Source organism: Oryza sativa, chromosome 9, assembly GCF_034140825.1.
Source record: "Oryza sativa Japonica Group chromosome 9, ASM3414082v1".
Taxonomy (NCBI): Eukaryota; Viridiplantae; Streptophyta; class Magnoliopsida; order Poales; family Poaceae; genus Oryza; species Oryza sativa.
Window position 1 is genome coordinate 21153072 of NC_089043.1, and position 16193 is coordinate 21169264.

General features: G+C 46.2%; 2 protein-coding genes across 3 annotated transcripts; both read left to right on the forward strand.

Annotated features, from left to right (window-relative positions):
• Positions 1 to 8648: 8648 nt before the first annotated feature.
• LOC9269015 (uncharacterized) lies at positions 8649 to 12361 on the forward strand. Of its 2 annotated transcripts, none has more exons than NR_186494.1 (11): positions 8649 to 8975; positions 9068 to 9155; positions 9815 to 9964; positions 10109 to 10240; positions 10544 to 10648; positions 10739 to 10777; positions 10867 to 10937; positions 11160 to 11219; positions 11345 to 11409; positions 11744 to 11834; positions 11914 to 12361. NR_186494.1 is itself a non-coding variant. In NM_001422777.1 (11 exons), exons 1-11 carry the CDS (start codon positions 8726 to 8728, stop codon positions 11956 to 11958), a joined length of 1140 nt encoding a protein of 379 aa, NP_001409706.1. In that variant the 5' UTR covers positions 8649 to 8725; the 3' UTR covers positions 11959 to 12361. The 2 variants fall into 2 exon arrangements, 1 of the variants encoding a protein (NP_001409706.1); NM_001422777.1 differs by having other exon boundaries at positions 10504 to 10648; positions 10863 to 10937.
• A 970-nt stretch (positions 12362 to 13331) lies between these two features.
• LOC4347213 (PHD finger protein PERSISTENT TAPETAL CELL 1-like) lies at positions 13332 to 15975 on the forward strand. The gene is made up of 3 exons (NM_001422775.1): positions 13332 to 13924; positions 13999 to 14305; positions 14407 to 15975. Exons 1-3 carry the CDS (start codon positions 13615 to 13617, stop codon positions 15827 to 15829), a joined length of 2040 nt encoding a protein of 679 aa, NP_001409704.1. The 5' UTR covers positions 13332 to 13614; the 3' UTR covers positions 15830 to 15975.
• The last annotated feature ends 218 nt before the right edge of the window (positions 15976 to 16193 follow it).

Genomic DNA, 16193 nt, shown 5'->3' on the forward strand with positions numbered 1-16193 from the left:
TATATATATATATATATATATATATATATATATATATATATATATATATATATATATATATATATATATATATATATATATATATATATATATATATATATATTAAGATTGACAAATTCACCACAAGTATTTTGTTGGGTACATAGCCCACTACGAAAAAAATAGTTAGCCTAAATATGAATACTCATGCTATGTTTAGAATTTAAACCCGAGTACGTGAGCATATCCTACCACAAGAAACATAACCAATTAAATAACATGTACTCTGCTATTTTTTTCTTCTTTCTTGAGAACTTGTAGTAACTCTTATTTAAAAAAATGTAGTAGCTCTTACAATAAAAATGGTTGTTTTATGTTTCCTTACACTTATTGTGCTTAAGTTTAATATTAGGTCATGTTTAGGGGCGAGATATTCTTAGAACTACATGGTGAGTAGCTAGCGAGAAAGGTTAGGTTTCCCAGCTTTTCAACTTACACAGGTAATTCATTTTCTAGATTCTACAACTATTGATTCTTAAAATTTGAGTGAATTTGGAGAGCCCAAGATGCTACGAGAAGTTGTAGGCCTGTAGCTGTTATATATAAGCTCCTCCAAACAGGACCTTAGTGGTCTATTTTTTTTTCTTCTTTCTTAGAACTTGTAGTGGCTTAAAAAAGTTGTTTTATGCTTGCTTACACTAGCTGTATGATTAAAGCTCAATTGTTCAATATTATTGTTCCATTCTGTGGTAGTTGGCCCACCACTCTTGAATTTACATCAAGCCTCATAAACTAAATCTGCGCATACCATTTTCTGAACCAAGAATTTAAGAAATTATTGGTGGTCCAAGTTTAAAAAAGTTTGATCAAACATTTTACTGAACCTCAAATATTATATGTGACCGGAATTTTTTTTTCACAGATAAAAGAATGACATACATTTGCGGCCCATGCCATTTTCTAGCCTATCAGGGGCTTGGCTTATTATCGGGCTTCAAAAAGCCCAACCCAGCCCAGCCCAGCCCAGCCCGAAGCCCATCTCGGAACAGGCCTAGGTGGCTAGGTCAACATGTTTTCCTTTTCTGTGATCAATCGAACGCGTGGAACATGTGAGAACTCCCATCGACGACAAAGGGACGTACAGTTCACGGCCGCACGGGCGATCGCGACGGACGGCGAGCATATATTGGTGGGGCTCCTCTCCCTGTTGCAAAACCCCTTTCGCCTCGCCTTTCCTTTCCCCCCTCCTCCTATACACTGTCGATGGGTCGTGTCAGCCACGGCCCACGCACGGCACAATGCGCCGCAGAGAAGCAGCTCGCTCGCTGCCGTCGCCCGCGCGCGCGGATCGACGGATGCTGGGTGCAGCGGTGGTCACGGCGCACCCACCCACCCACGCACGCACGCGTCTCCTCCTCCCCTTCGCTCGCGGCTCGCCGTCGCGTAGGTTGGGGCGCCCGCGCGCATGATTGCAACACCACCCACGCGCGCGCGCGCGATCGCGCACAGGCAGAGGCGCAGAAGCAAACCCAAGAAAAAGCGGTCGACGAGAGGGCGCGCGCGACTGCACGATCCGTCCGTCCGTTGGGGGTGGATTTTATCGACTTACCGTCGGTAACCGGGCTTACCGTGGAGGTACGGTAATATAAATACCGCGGTAACCTCTTTAAATTTAAATAAATTTAAAAAAATAATTTAAATTTTTAATAAATTTTGCACAGTTTTATACGGTTTTTTACGGTTACCGCGGTTACTGCGATTTGGGAAACCTGGGGCCGCGGGGGCACGCGGTTGCACGGCCGTAAAGGCCGTAAAGGTCCTTTCCCGGACCGGCTCGGCCGTTTCCCTGTACGCTTGGACCCCCCCGCGACGAGCGAACAAATCCTTACGAAATTAACGTGTCTCATCCTCCTATAAACTCAAACATCGCTGGTTCTTTTCATGGCGTACGTCAATCGATCACGAGGCGATCACTGCTAACGACGGCGGTAGTGGACATAGGGCCGGGCCAGCACGGCCGACGGCGACGATGGCGAGGGGGAGAGGGGGAGCAGCATGGCCGGCCCAGGCGCCTAGCTAGTACAGAAACCAGTACTACGTTCGTGCATGCATGCTGCAAACCGGCTGACACTCTGGAACTGGAAGGCCAGCTGCTGCTGCTGCTGCTGCTGCTGCTGCAGCTGCAGCTGCTGCCTGAGACAATTAGCAGTGGCCCTAGCTCACCCTCTGCCCAGGCTTTGGTCGATCAGATCAATCGATAGATCTACCTACTATATATCTCCTCAGGAAATCAGAAAATCACTCGCGCCCGCGCGTCGCAGCTAGCCAGTGTGATCAGCACATGCTTTTTTGGTGCTTTTTTTTTTGGTACAATGATTGTCGCGGTCGAGCAAGTATAAAGTATAATGATAGGCTATAAACCGGCTAAATACTAAGATGGAGGAGAGAAGAGAGGAGAGAGAGAAGAAGCATGCTGTAAACTTATAGTCGGCTTGAACACAAGAATCAAGAAACTCTTTGAAAAAGATAAGTAGACTATGTATTAATTGTAAAGAGCTAACTATTAGTATATGGGTAGGCTAAGAAAATGCTATAAAGAATCTTATAGTCAATAGATCGGCTGTATTATTAGTCTTGCTCTTAGCTAAGCTCGACGACGCTGCGGCGCCACCAACTGTAGAAACCAAGCGCGACACTGCAAGTCTGAGACGCTTGTGCACAGTGAAGTCTGCTAGCCGCGCGCGAGAGAGCTGACCCGCTGCATGCTCCGCTGAGTGTGAGCAGCTAGCATAGCTGATCAAACACTGTGCGTCACGATGCTAGCGTCTACTACTGTAGAGGCTGCCTTCATGGGCATGCATGGGCTCAAGGGCTCAGGGCTCCTTTGCATGGCCAGCGACGCCGTGGTGATCACTGTAGCTAATGTGTCAAATCAAATGTGTGTGGTACCGTGTACAGGATTGCCCACAGTTTTTTCACGTTGCTCTCGTCCTGTCCTCGTTTGTAGATTGTGTATAAGGTGGTTGGAGTCAGGCCAGGGGAGCCTTGTTGCTTTCTCTCTTTTTTTCTGCATCTGCTGCTGAGTGCTGAGTGCTGAGACGAAGGGGAGGGAGAACAGGATGCAGGTGTTGCCAGAATGTTGGAGGAGTGGAGATTAATTACAACAGCTTTTCCTCTTTTTTTTCCACCTACTACTATCACCCGTGGGGCTGAATCTCGCATTATTCATAATCCTTTTTCTAAGGATATATATCATATTAACTTGCATGCTTACTTAAAACGCATGTTTGAATAGCAGCTCCCTATAATTAAGGAGCCGGATTGGAAAACGAAAATGGATGGATAGCAGCTCCCTATAATTATTTTTGACGGAAAAGCAGCTCCCTATAATTAAGGAGCCGGATTGGGAAAAAAATGGATGGAATGGAAACAGAAATGGATGGAGGGTTAGAACAAATTAAATACAATGGGAAGAATGGACAGTTCATATTAAGGCTTCCTTCGATTCTGCCGCAGCTGGTGGGCTGATCATGGACGAGAAATAATGCACTTCCTTCGTTTCATATTATAAGACTTTTTAGCATTGCCCACATTCATATATAAATCTAGACATATATGTGTGCCTAGATTCATTAATATATATGTGAATATGGGCAATGATAGAAAGTTTTATAACTTGAAACGGAGATAGTATATAATTAATTAAGTATATATTATTATAAATTTAATAAAATAGTTTTTTTATTTTTTTCATAAACTTTTATATATAAACATTTTACACGAAACACATTGTTTAATGGTTCAAAAAGCATGTTCTTAAAATAAAGTGTAGAGCCCTCAGACTAAATCGACCGCATCCTAAACCTGTTTTGAAGATATAAGGGACAATTGCTTATTTGACCCTGTTTTGAAGCCTAACTACCAATATAACCCTACATTTTCTAGTTTGTTTATTTGACCCTACATTTTAAAAACGAACACTCCGTTTGGCCCTGTTTTTTTAACATTGTTAAGTTTTCATTTAAAAAAAGAGAAAGAAATACAATTATTTTTCGTAATGACCAAAATACCCTCGACCAAACCCTATCCATATCTACGTCTCTCCCCGTATTCCGTCTCTCTCTCTGAGTGCTGGTGGTGGCGGTGGCTCGTGGAGGGAGAGTGGCGGCGACCGCGAGGTGCGGCGGCGGCGGCGGCTCGTGGAGGGAGGGAGGGGATCCGCATGGCGCTGGCTCGCGGAGGGAGGAGCGGCGACGCCGGCCTGTGGAGGGAGGGAGCGGCAGCGACCGTGTGGTGCGGAGGAAACAGCGGCGGCGACCGTGGGGGGATCCGTGCCGGCGCCGCCGTCGTCGGTCGTCTTCCACGTCGTCGAGCCGCTAGCGGCGCTCCTCGTCGCCGAGCTGCCGCTCCATCGCAGCCACCGCCAGCGGAGGGCCACCTCGTCGCCGAGCCGCCACCGCTTCTCCGCAGCCCTCCGCATCCGCCGCCAGCGGCGGCCCTTTGCATCGCGCCATCGAGCCGCCGCTCCTCCCACCGCCCCTCCTCATCACTAAGCTGCCGCTCCTCTGCATTCGCCGCTCCTCCGCCACTAGCGGAGGGCCGCCTCGTCGTCGAGCCGCCGCCGCTCGTCCGCAGCCCTCCGCATCCGCTACCAGCAGCAGTCCTCCGCGTCGCGCCGCCGAGCAGCCGCTCCTCCCGCCGCCCCTCCGCGTCGCCGAGCCGCTGCTCCTCCGCAGCCGCCGCCGCCGCCGGCGGAGGGCCGCCTCGTCGCCGAGCTGCCGCCGCTCTTCCGCATCGTGCCACCGAGCCGCCGCTTCTCGGCAGTGCTCTGGTGAGAGAGCGAGAGAGAGAAAGTAGAGAGAGAGTGGATAAGAATGAGTGGTAGAGGATAGATGGATGTATTAGGGGCATTTTCGTCATTTTACCACTTAGTTAACGGTGTTAACTCGTCTTAACGGAATAGGGTCATCTTTCCTATTCGATTTTGAAAAACAGGGTTAAATTAGTAGTTAGCTTTTAAAATAGGGTTAAATAAGCAATTGCCCCAAGATATAATGTCTCAATCCCATTAGGCAAACATGTCCGGAGAGTGTAGAACTTCATGACCAATGTGAATTGCTGAGGGATAGCTAGGACATTGACCGGCAATATCTGTACCCTTTACAAGACCGATCCGTTCACCCTTTTCTCCTTTTGTGTCTTCTGGATCAATGACATCAAGACGTGCCCAGACAAAAGTAGTAGTGCAACTTCAACAAGACACAGCAGCAACCCAGATGGCCGTGCTTGAATCAACTGAAGGAGACACATAGGCCTTCCAACTTTTTATCAGCGAATATGGTCCTAACTTTTGAAATGCACGTCATGAATCTTTTTCTATAGGCAAATGTTATTTTTTTTAATTTGTAAGGACAACTTTTGCACTTCATGTGAAAAGTACAATAGTTACACATGTAAGTCTCTCTCCCAAAAAAAAGTTACACATGTAAGATTTGTGCATGCAACTATGAGGAAAATTGGAAATGGCTCATGAAGGGCTAAACTAGTTCGGATGGCTTGATTTTTGCATGTGAGAATTGTATCCCAAGAGTTTGTTGGACAAGGAAGAAATGGACATGGAAGCTTGAATGAAGGGCAAATAGCTAATACGGTCACTGAAGTTTCACTGAAACTTCAGTTTAGTTTAGTTCTTGAGGTTTCAAATCGTCCAAACGAGTCCTCTAAATTAATCATTTGGGTTAATATAGTCCTTGGACCCAAAAAACTGCCACGTGAGCATGCCAAGTCATCCTCGCATGCAGTTGTATGAACGAAATAACTATTCTACCCTTATATACCATATAGAAAAGAAAGAAAAAAGAAGAAGAAATGGTTCAGACATGTATGATCGTTTTAGAATTTTCACTTACGATTGCTGCAGCCCAGCACTGATCGTGTAAATTCCTTTGTCGGCCACCCATCCACAACATTGCTGGGCCTGGCCTTTTTTTTCGTTTGTCTTTTCTTTCTTTTCTATATGGTACATAAGGGTAGAATGGTCATTTCATTCATACCGTTGTATGTGAGAATGACTTGGTATACTCACATGGCATTTTTTTTATGGGTCTAAGAACTATATTAATCCAAATGATTAATTTAGAGGATTTTTTTGGACAATTTTAAACATCAAAGACTAAATTGAGCCTGAAGCAAAACTTCATAGACCGTATTGGCTATTCACCCTTGAATGAACAACCTGTTTTTCTGCCTGTACCCACCATGCAACACCAATTCAAATTTGGTTCAGCTCGGAATTGGTACTTTTTCGTTGCTGCTGCTTGCAAGTTTTTCTCACCTTCTTGCGAAGGCCGCCCGGCTGGCACGTTGTTCTTTTAATGTAATGATGTATAATTATTTTGCGCGTTCGTGAAAAAAAAAAATTCTCTGGCTGTGTTTATTTTTCCTCTAATCTAAAAAAACAAGCTTACAAACTCAATCATTTCTAGCTAGCAAAATCCTTCTTTTCATGACATGATAAAAAACAATCTTATAAGGCCTAAAACAAACTAATCTTGAACATCTGGTTGGGCATCGGATTTAGTTCTGTTGGGCCTAGCTGGGCTACTCAAGCCCATCGATGAAGCAAAACTGAGGCTACTCTGGCCCAATTTCTTTTACCAGTTAACTTATGACAAGTCCAAACACTATCATTTCATAGAGAAAATAAAAAAAAAAGTCTATTTGCCTCCCTAAACTATGGGCCGATTCTAGTTGGCATTTCTCAACGGTAACAAAACCTAATACAGAAGAGGTTACCTTTAACTATCAAAATCGGCTCATTTTGCCTCTTCGAGTATTTTGGTCGGTGGATTTTTTTTTCTAATTGATACTTATGTGGTATTATTTGTCTAATGGGTATGTTGACTTGATCAACACATGCTGATATGATATTCACGTGGCAATTCAACCTTAAAAGAAAAGAAAACCATAGGGCACATCAAATAAATCCGTTGATGGCAATGTCACGCAAGCGTCACGTAGGAGAAAATCACCATCAAAACCACTCCAGGAGGCAAAATACACTAGTTTTACTAGTTGAGGTAGTCTTAATATTTGATTTTGTGATTAAGGATGCGAAATTAGACTTGATCACACAGTGAGTTGAGGGAGTTAGCATGGACTCTAGCTTCTTTCACAATAGAGGACGATCATATCTCTAGCACATTATAGCACATTATAGAGAGGACAAATGAATCTTGGCGGTACGTATGGGAATGGAACAAATACTTGGTCCGTCACTGACAATGCTTTTTTCCCTAAATAATTTGCCTCTGGCAAAGTTGAATTTCTACATTACTTACTGCAAGAGAAATGCAAGCATAAAAATGCGACATCTTAAGCATATTCTGAACTAAAGACAAGCTCTTGTGCTAGATAACACGATTTATAAGCCTTCTTGCATGCCAAATATAGATGTCATAGTTGTATTTGGACTTTAATGACTAATTCGTCCTCATGCGATTTCTTAAGTCCTTTACCAAACTATGTGTTCCATGTTCATCCAAGGAACATGGAAGGAATGAGAAGACACGACCACATTAAACATCTCAATCACTCGAGCAATATGGAAGGAATGAAATAGTAGGTTGTTTGCAACGCGTCCCTCTCCTTATTGTCTAAATGCAAAGCTTTATTTTTATCGTTTAGCACCCTTTAGGTACCGGCCTCCCTTTCATTCTCTTACTATTTTTTAATATGTACGTGCCACACTTCTTAATATAAGTGGAAATTGCTTATATAGCATTACATATAGACTTTAAGCTATTCACTCAAATACTACTTATGGCATTTGCTGAAACTATCCATGGGACACATTCCCTTAAAGGGTACCACAGAGAGGATAACACTAACACATAAGCAAAGTGAGTAGTGGTCTTGGTTTGGCTTTTTTGTTTTTTCTAGATGAACTTGATATAGATTGCTCCAGTATTGTCAATAAAGATAAAAATATACAGTGAGCGACACTGGGTAGAGCTTATTTGTCTATAGGACAGAGTCTGACAACTCTACCTTCCAATTGTACACCTGATATGCAATCTTAGAACACCTTTAGATCTGCACATAACAATGATCATGAAGCCTTGTTGGACGGTCATCTTGTTTCTCTCATCGAAGGTAGATAAATAAGAGCAATTGAATTTGAAGCTATTCATCCATTCTCTGGCACCCAGTTAAATGTCAAGAGCAAAGCTTGAGCTCTATCCCAAAATTTCATTCTCGAGTCTCGTCATTGTATTGAAAGTATTCACAAGCTTTTAATCTATATCCATGGATATGAAAGTCCAAAACCTGTTCATCTTTTCTATAGGTACCAATGGAACCATGGTCATTGAAGCTAGATTTCTAGCTAGACCCACTCTATCTTTTAACCTTGTCTCTAGACTGCTTTTTTTTTTAAAGAGAGATGGGCACTCTAGACTAGCCAATATTACAACCATGGATATTTTGAACTCTATTTTCTATACCTCAGACCTCTAATCGTACTTTCACTTTCACAAATTCATCAGAACTACCAAAAATCTCTCTATATAGTATTGCAGCATTTCTCATTTTATCACCAAAGTTAAATAAAGGGTTTAACCGAAAAACGGGGGAAAGAAATAGGCAAAGACAGCCACGCGATTTTTCTCAGGGCGATCCACAATATCTCGTCACGGTCTGGGCCTCTGGGGCGCCATCCACCGGCGATCTCGGCCGCCGCCCGCCAATGGCCGCCGCCGCAGCGGCTAAACCCTTCCCGTTCCTCGCCGCCGCCGCCGCCGCCGCCTCACGGTCCCCACTTCCCCTCTCACCCGCGGCACGGCCGGCCCCAGCCTCGTCCCGCTTCGGCGACCGTCGCGCTCCCGCGGTGGTCGCTGCCACTGCCCGCCGCCGCGGCGCCCATGGGGTTCGAGCTCTCCGGCCCCTTCTCCTTCCCCGCGCCTCCGCTTCTCCCTCCGCGAAGACCGCGGCAGGAGGTATGCCCGGTGTAACGGAACTGGTGCTTTGGTGCGAGGTTGGGGTTGCCGGGTTGAAGTAGTGACAGGCAGTTGTTTGTTTGATTCTGAAGGCATGTCTGACCCGGAGCTAAGGATGGTGCTCGAGCTCGCCACCGACGAGGAGCTGATGGAGTTCGAGGAGATCCTATACGGTACCAGGTTCGATTTCTTGCTGGTAGTTCTAATGCTTTGTGGTACTGAAATAAATAATTGGGTGTGTGGATTGGTTGGTTCTGAAATAATTTCGATAAAATTCCTATTCGCGGTTAGTTGTGGGGTATGTTGTGAAATGCGAATTAATACTTGCTGTTCTATTGGGTATTCCGTTGCTACCTTCTGTAATTATGCCACTGACAGTAAATAGCAATGTTTTATGATTTGCCTGTCATGCAAATTTGCAGCGCCCAAACCTTTGTAAGTACAACAAATTTGTGAAATATCTTGCCACTGCTATTTTGCTGCCTGTAAATATGTGGCATGAAACATTTAATTAGCTTCTGAATAATAGTTATGAGCCACAGATGGCCAAACCCAAGCCTGCAAATTTATCTAAGATTAAGAGGTAAACTTTACTGTACCTATGATGAAATACATCTGTTATTGTATCTGACGTGTTGAGCATGGAGTTACCAATTTGTAAGAACTTCCTTTTCTCTTGATTTTTTATTTGCTTTGCTCACTGATTCAGTAACTCAGTTAGACTCACCTACTGACCTACTGAGTTTGTAATGTGAGAGCCATAGTATCTGTGAAGGAATATTTACCAATACTATTCCAATATTTCACCTTGCAATCAAGTAAATTTGTTTTCTATGCAGCTATTTTAGCCCACTGCTAAAATCAATTGCAAAAAGACCCAATTCAGATTATGTCGATGCTTTGGATGATATTGAGGAGAGAGATATTTTCATCTCAAAATTAGAGTCGAGGTTCCTGTATCTTGCTGCCGATGCCCGCTCAATCATAAGGTCAGTCAAGTAGCCTTTTGTTTTCTGTCTCAAATAGAAGTAGCCTTTGATTGGATTGACTTTTCTGTTAGTCAGCCAGCTTTAGTTCATCTATTTATTGAAGTTTTAACTGAACATTTGCACCTTTAAACTTGTATTTCATAGGGGATCTCGACCATCATACAGGAATGTCTTACTTGGAGTGAGAAGAGAACTTGGTGTTCGCTGCTCTAGTAAATTATGCACGGCAGACCTTGAGGCAGAAATATTTCTTCACCTGCTAGATGAATATTCGAGGTACTTAAAATATGGATGGAGAAATGTATCTGCAAACAAAATACCCTTCCGGAAAACAGTGCTTCCCTAAATAAATCATGTAGTCATCATCGCATGCAACTGCCATTTCATTTTTTGAACAATTTTCTTTGATGTCATTGTCACCATGAAGTATTCACTCTCTATCTGTGAATCCTTTCACAAGTCTGCAGTCTGCTACTCTCTTTAGAACACTAGTGGTCTTGACTCTTGAACATTAACATTTTTAATTGTCATGCATTCAGCCGTCAGAAAGGCTCAGATTTATTTCCGTGGAATAAACAGAAATCTCCAAAAGACAACTCTAGCCTTGGAGTTAACAAGTGGATGGTGCTTACTGATTCTGCTTGGAAGATTGGAGCAAAAGGACTAGAAAGTGCATTCTTGAAGGTTCTTTGTGATCCTCTTTATTATTATTTTCCTTTGTATCCCTCCAGTTTTTCTTTTTCTTTTGACTAATTCAGTTTTTTTTCCTTGAAGGGTGGTAGTGCATTGACTCTGAAAATGATCTATGAATCGGTAGGTATACTGTTTTATGAAGTTAGATTGATTTTACTTTTTCTTACAGCATCATTAGACATTAATGGACTTATCATCATGGTAGTTAGCCAAGAGACTATCTGGAAAGCTGCTCATGGAGGCTGGTAAATATGAGATAAAGAAAGAACTTCTAAAGCAGGTATATGTATTTTAGTTGATATCTGTAAGCAATTTTTCCTGATTTTATTATTTGCTCATCTCATAATTCTTTTAACAGAATAATAGATATACTCATGTTCTGGCCCCACCTGAAAAATGCAGTAGCATAGCTTGATACACAGATCATATACACAAGCTGTAACTATTTTTTTAATTGTTATAATAAATATCCTTTGGGAGTACTGAGGTTTGCCATCTGCAGGGTGGACGATTAGCTGCTGTTAATCTGGAGTCTCGAGCTGGTTTGCTTGCAGCTAGGCAGGTAACATTCTCATCTGTCAGCAGCTACTTCCATGCATAATTGGTATATTATGCTCCCAGTATTATCTGAAAAACTGCACATTTTAGATGGTCGTTTGAATAATCCTCTTGAATGTATGCATGCAGGGTTTGGCACGTGCAGCATCTAGATATGTTGGTCTTAGGAGTGTCATGACGTTTCTTGGACCAATGTATGTTTCTGCTAATATATCTGGAATCTGTTTGTTGCTGTATTTTTTTAAATCAATAATACACTATCAGGTTTCCGCATGTTTCTATAAAAAATTTGACCTCTTTTCCTTTTTGGTCAATAGTAGGTTCTTATGGTTAATTTATTTTTGGGTGCATGATGTATTCATGTTTTGCTACTTCAACTTGCTGTTCTGAGTTTACTGTTTGTCAGATCTACTTTTTAAGTAATGATTCATTCACAATAAGCTTCTTCAAATGCTTTGTTGTGTTGAATTTTGAGCAGACTATAAATCAGTTACTGACTCTTCTGTTCTACAACTTCTTGCTGCATAGAATGTGGGGGACACTCTTGGCTGACATTGTGATCCAAATGCTTGGGACAGACTATGCTAGAATTGTGCAGGCAATCTATGCTTTTGCTCAGGTGAGCTTCTGATTGTTCAGTTTTTCGTCCAGTAACTCACTGTCCATCCATTGAGTTCACATCTTAGCCTTTCTAACAGATTCGGCTGACTAGGACATCTTACATAGAATCTCATGAAGAATAATCAACAGTGGGACATTTCTGGTCTGGACTAACAGGGCATTCTGGGCCCATAGTGTACATTCTGATCATGCAGAACATTTTTGGTTGAGTGCTGGCGCAATTCTCCCAAGAGGACTCGAGGACAGTAAGTTCATACTTTCACAGAAGTTGTGCAGCTGATGTAAATGCATAGAAGTTAGATGACAGAACAATTGATAGATGCTAGGTAGGATAGATGGTACAGATGACACACAAATCATCTATGCTTTTGAATTCTCCAAGGTTTAAGGCTGCTGCTTAAGTGAGAGCTTGTTATACATTCCAGGAAAAATTAATTTACTGCCACTATAGAATGGTGTAATTGTATTTAAGAAATAGCTCACAATGACCATTAGGGCCACCTACTCTCTAAACGCGGTAGTTGTGAATGAATATACATCCACTTCACACTTCCACGAGGGCCCGAAGTTGTAGACCATGCATTCCATTCTGCTCCAGTTAATTATGCAACAAAACGGTTCCCCTGATCTTAAACTATTGCCCCCCTAACATTCAGTTAGGCAAGGCATACTTCATTGACATTAGTCCATGCTTATCCCAGCCATATGTTACAGATATGCTTACGTGTAAACACCAGGGCATAATTTGCATGTTGCACCCTGCTTATTCCCCTTATCAAAACACTAGCAACTAATTTATCAGTACAGGCTAGATATCATTATTCAAAATCGCAACAAGTATGGTATACTCACATTACCAAAACTTGCCATACTTCATTTAGCTAACATGTCTAACATGTGGCCAACAAAATTAAAGCCACACTTTAGCCATAGGAGAGTAAACTTGCCACACTTTTATGTGCCAATGACATGTAGGACCCACATCATGGTGAAGGAATCTTGTTAAAAGTGTGGCACCAACCAAACGAATGCCTAACTAAGTCAAACCTGGCTAACTTGAGTTGTGGCATGATGAGGCAAATTGTGGTAGTGAACCAAACAACCCCTTAATATCTACTTCCTCCGTTTCAGGTTATAAGACTTCATTGCCTACATTCATATAGATGTTAACGAATCTAGACACATTTATATAAATGTGTCTAGATTCGTTAACATCTATATGAATGTATATAAATGTGTCTAGATTCGTTAAACATCTATATGAATGTGGGCAATACTAGAAATTCTTATAACCTGAAATGGATGTAGTACTAGATTGTGTAACAATTCAGATAGCTAGTGCAATTGGTGATTGATTAATTTTACAGTCCTTATGTATTTGGAGGTATCATAATCTTAAGTGTTAATTTGTGATACCTCCTGGTCCTCAACACTAGAGAGATACTAAGTGGTAACACTGCAAAATGTGGCATCTCCTGGTACCTTTTAAGTACCAAATGCACTAGGTGCCTTTGCGCAAAATTCCCAGATGAGAGGACCCAATTTGTGATCGTGTGCGACATGTCTAGAAGGGTGGCCCATTGTTTACATTCCTTCACCAGATCGCCGAAGCTTTCTAAATCGCGGGCACTTAACGCGTGAGAAGCCCAATGAGACCTCCAAATGCTAACCTTAAAATCGCAGCGCTGCACGGCGACATGGTCTCCTAGCTAGCTGCCTAGCTTCTCGGCGACGTTGATTGGCAGCAACTAGCTAGCTCGCCGTCCGGCCGGCCGGCCATGGCGCCTAAGATGGTGATCAGCCTGGGGAGCTCGCGGCGGCGGAAGCGCGGCGAGATGCTGTTCCGGTTCGAGGCCTTCTGCCAGCCCGGCTACCCGGCGAACTTCGCCGGCGCCGGCGGCTTCAGGGACAACGTGAGGACGCTGCTCGGCTTCGCGCACCTGGAGGCCGGCGTCCACGGCGAGACCAAGTGCTGGTCGTTCCAGCTCGAGCTGCACCGCCACCCCCCCACCGTCGTGAGGCTCTTCGTCGTCGAGGAGGAGGTCGCCGCCTCGCCGCACCGCCAGTGCCACCTCTGCCGCCATATTGGTCCGTCGAACAAACTACAATTAATCAATCAACCTTTACATAGGATTGATCCGATCGATGCCATGGTGTTGTAGGGTGGGGGAGGCATCTGATATGCAGCAAGAGGTATCACTTCTTGCTGCCGAGGAGGGAATCGGCGGCGGAAGCCGACGGCCTGTGCTTCGCGATCAACCACGGCGGCGGCGGTGGCGCGGAGAAAGCGTCGTCGAAAGGGACGACGACGACGGCCTCCAGCAGAGGCCACCTGCTACACGGCGTCGTGCACCTCAACGGCTACGGCCACCTCGTCGCCCTCCACGGCCTCGAGGGCGGCTCCGACTTCGTCTCCGGCCACCAGATCATGGACCTCTGGGACCGCATTTGCTCAGCCTTGCACGTAAGGTAGTAGTAGTATACATGTGCGTGTGCATGCATGCAAGCAATGCAACGATGTCGGGCTGCGTGTGAGAACATTTGCTTGGGCATGGTGTGGTGTATGCAAGGACGGTGAGCCTGGTGGACACGGCGAGGAAGGGCCACATGGAGCTGAGGCTGCTGCACGGCGTCGCGTACGGCGAGACGTGGTTCGGGCGGTGGGGGTACAGGTACGGCCGGCCGAGCTACGGCGTCGCGCTGCCGTCGTACCGGCAGTCGCTGCACGTGCTCGGCTCCATGCCGCTCTGCGTGCTGGTGCCGCACCTGTCGTGCTTCAGCCAGGAGCTCCCCATGGTGGTCACCAAGTACCAGGCCATCAGCGGCCACAAGCTGCTCAGCCTCGGCGACCTCCTCCGCTTCATGCTCGAGCTGCGCGCCCGCCTGCCGGCCACCTCCGTCACGGCCATGGACTACCGGGGCATCATGTCGGAGGCCTCGTGCCGGTGGTCGGCGAAGCGCGTCGACATGGCGGCGCGCGCCGTCGTGGACGCGCTCCGCCGCGCCGAGCCGGCGGCGCGGTGGGTCACGCGGCAGGAGGTGCGCGACGCGGCGCGCGCCTACATCGGCGACACGGGCCTCCTCGACTTCGTGCTCAAGTCCCTCGGCAACCACATCGTCGGCAACTACGTCGTGCGCCGCACCATGAACCCGGTGACCAAGGTGCTCGAGTACTGCCTCGAGGACGTCTCCAGCGTGCTCCCGGCGGTCGCCGCCGGCGGCGGCGTGCCGGCGCAGGGCAAGATGAGGGTGAGGTTCCAGCTCACGCGTGCGCAGCTCATGAGGGACCTGGTGCACCTGTACCGGCACGTGCTCAAGGAGCCCAGCCAGGCGCTCACCGGCGGCGCGTTCGGCGCGATCCCGGTGGCGGTGCGGATGGTCCTGGACATCAAGCACTTCGTCAAAGATTACCACGAAGGACAAGCCGCGGCGAGCAGCAATGGCGGTGGCGGATTCGGGCATCCCCACATCAACCTGTGCTGCACGCTGCTCGTGAGCAACGGGAGCCCGGAGCTAGCTCCACCGTACGAGACGGTGACCCTGCCGGCGCACGCGACGGTGGGCGAGCTGAAGTGGGAGGCGCAGAGGGTGTTCAGCGAGATGTACCTCGGCCTGAGGAGCTTCGCGGCGGACTCCGTCGTCGGGGTCGGCGCCGACCAGGAGGGCCTCCCGGTGCTCGGGCTGGTCGACGTCGGAAGCGCCGTCGTGGTGCAAGGGAGCGTGGGCGAGCAGATAAACGGGGAGGACCACGAGAGGAAGGAGGAGGCGGCGGCGGCGGCCGTGTGCGAGGGGAGCGGCGGCGGCGAGCGCGTCGTGGACTGCGCGTGCGGCGCGGTGGACGACGACGGCGAGCGCATGGCGTGCTGCGACATCTGCGAGGCGTGGCAGCACACGCGGTGCGCCGGGATCGCGGACACCGAGGACGCGCCGCACGTCTTCCTCTGCAGCCGGTGCGACAACGACGTCGTGTCGTTCCCGTCCTTCAACTGTTAGATGTGATGCTGCTGCTGCTACTGCTACTACTACTGCCTCTGCTGCTATATATGATGCTACCTAGTACAAGTGATCGAGAATTCAATTTGTTTTCTCGGCAAAACCAAAATGAAAACGAAGGTAAAACCAAGTGAACTTCAGATCAATTCAGACTTCTCAACTTTCCTCCCAAGAGAAAAAAAAGAATATGAAAAACCATCGAGCCCACTTAATGTGGGCCGGTGTTTGTTTATTCCAGCCCAGGAGGATCCATGGTTAGAATCACCCAATCAGGCCAGGAGCCCAGGACAACATCTTCTAACAAATGGGTCTCCTAGAGGTGAATTACGGCTATACCATGATGGGCTGGGCCGTGACCATGTAA

Excerpts from the sequence above, each read along its gene's own strand:
- LOC4347213 (NM_001422775.1), top strand. The coding sequence starts at position 13,615 with ATGGCGCCTAAGATGGTGATCAGCCTGGGGAGCTCGCGGCGGCGGAAG. Across the intron at positions 13,925-13,998 it reads CCACCTCTGCCGCCATATTG|GGTGGGGGAGGCATCTGATA; the intron begins GTCCGTCGAACA and ends ATGGTGTTGTAG. Across the intron at positions 14,306-14,406 it reads TGCTCAGCCTTGCACGTAAG|GACGGTGAGCCTGGTGGACA; the intron begins GTAGTAGTAGTA and ends GGTGTATGCAAG.
- LOC9269015 (NM_001422777.1), top strand. The coding sequence starts at position 8,726 with ATGGCCGCCGCCGCAGCGGCTAAACCCTTCCCGTTCCTCGCCGCCGCC. Across the intron at positions 9,965-10,108 it reads GATGCCCGCTCAATCATAAG|GGGATCTCGACCATCATACA; the intron begins GTCAGTCAAGTA and ends TGTATTTCATAG. Across the intron at positions 11,410-11,743 it reads ATGACGTTTCTTGGACCAAT|AATGTGGGGGACACTCTTGG; the intron begins GTATGTTTCTGC and ends CTTGCTGCATAG.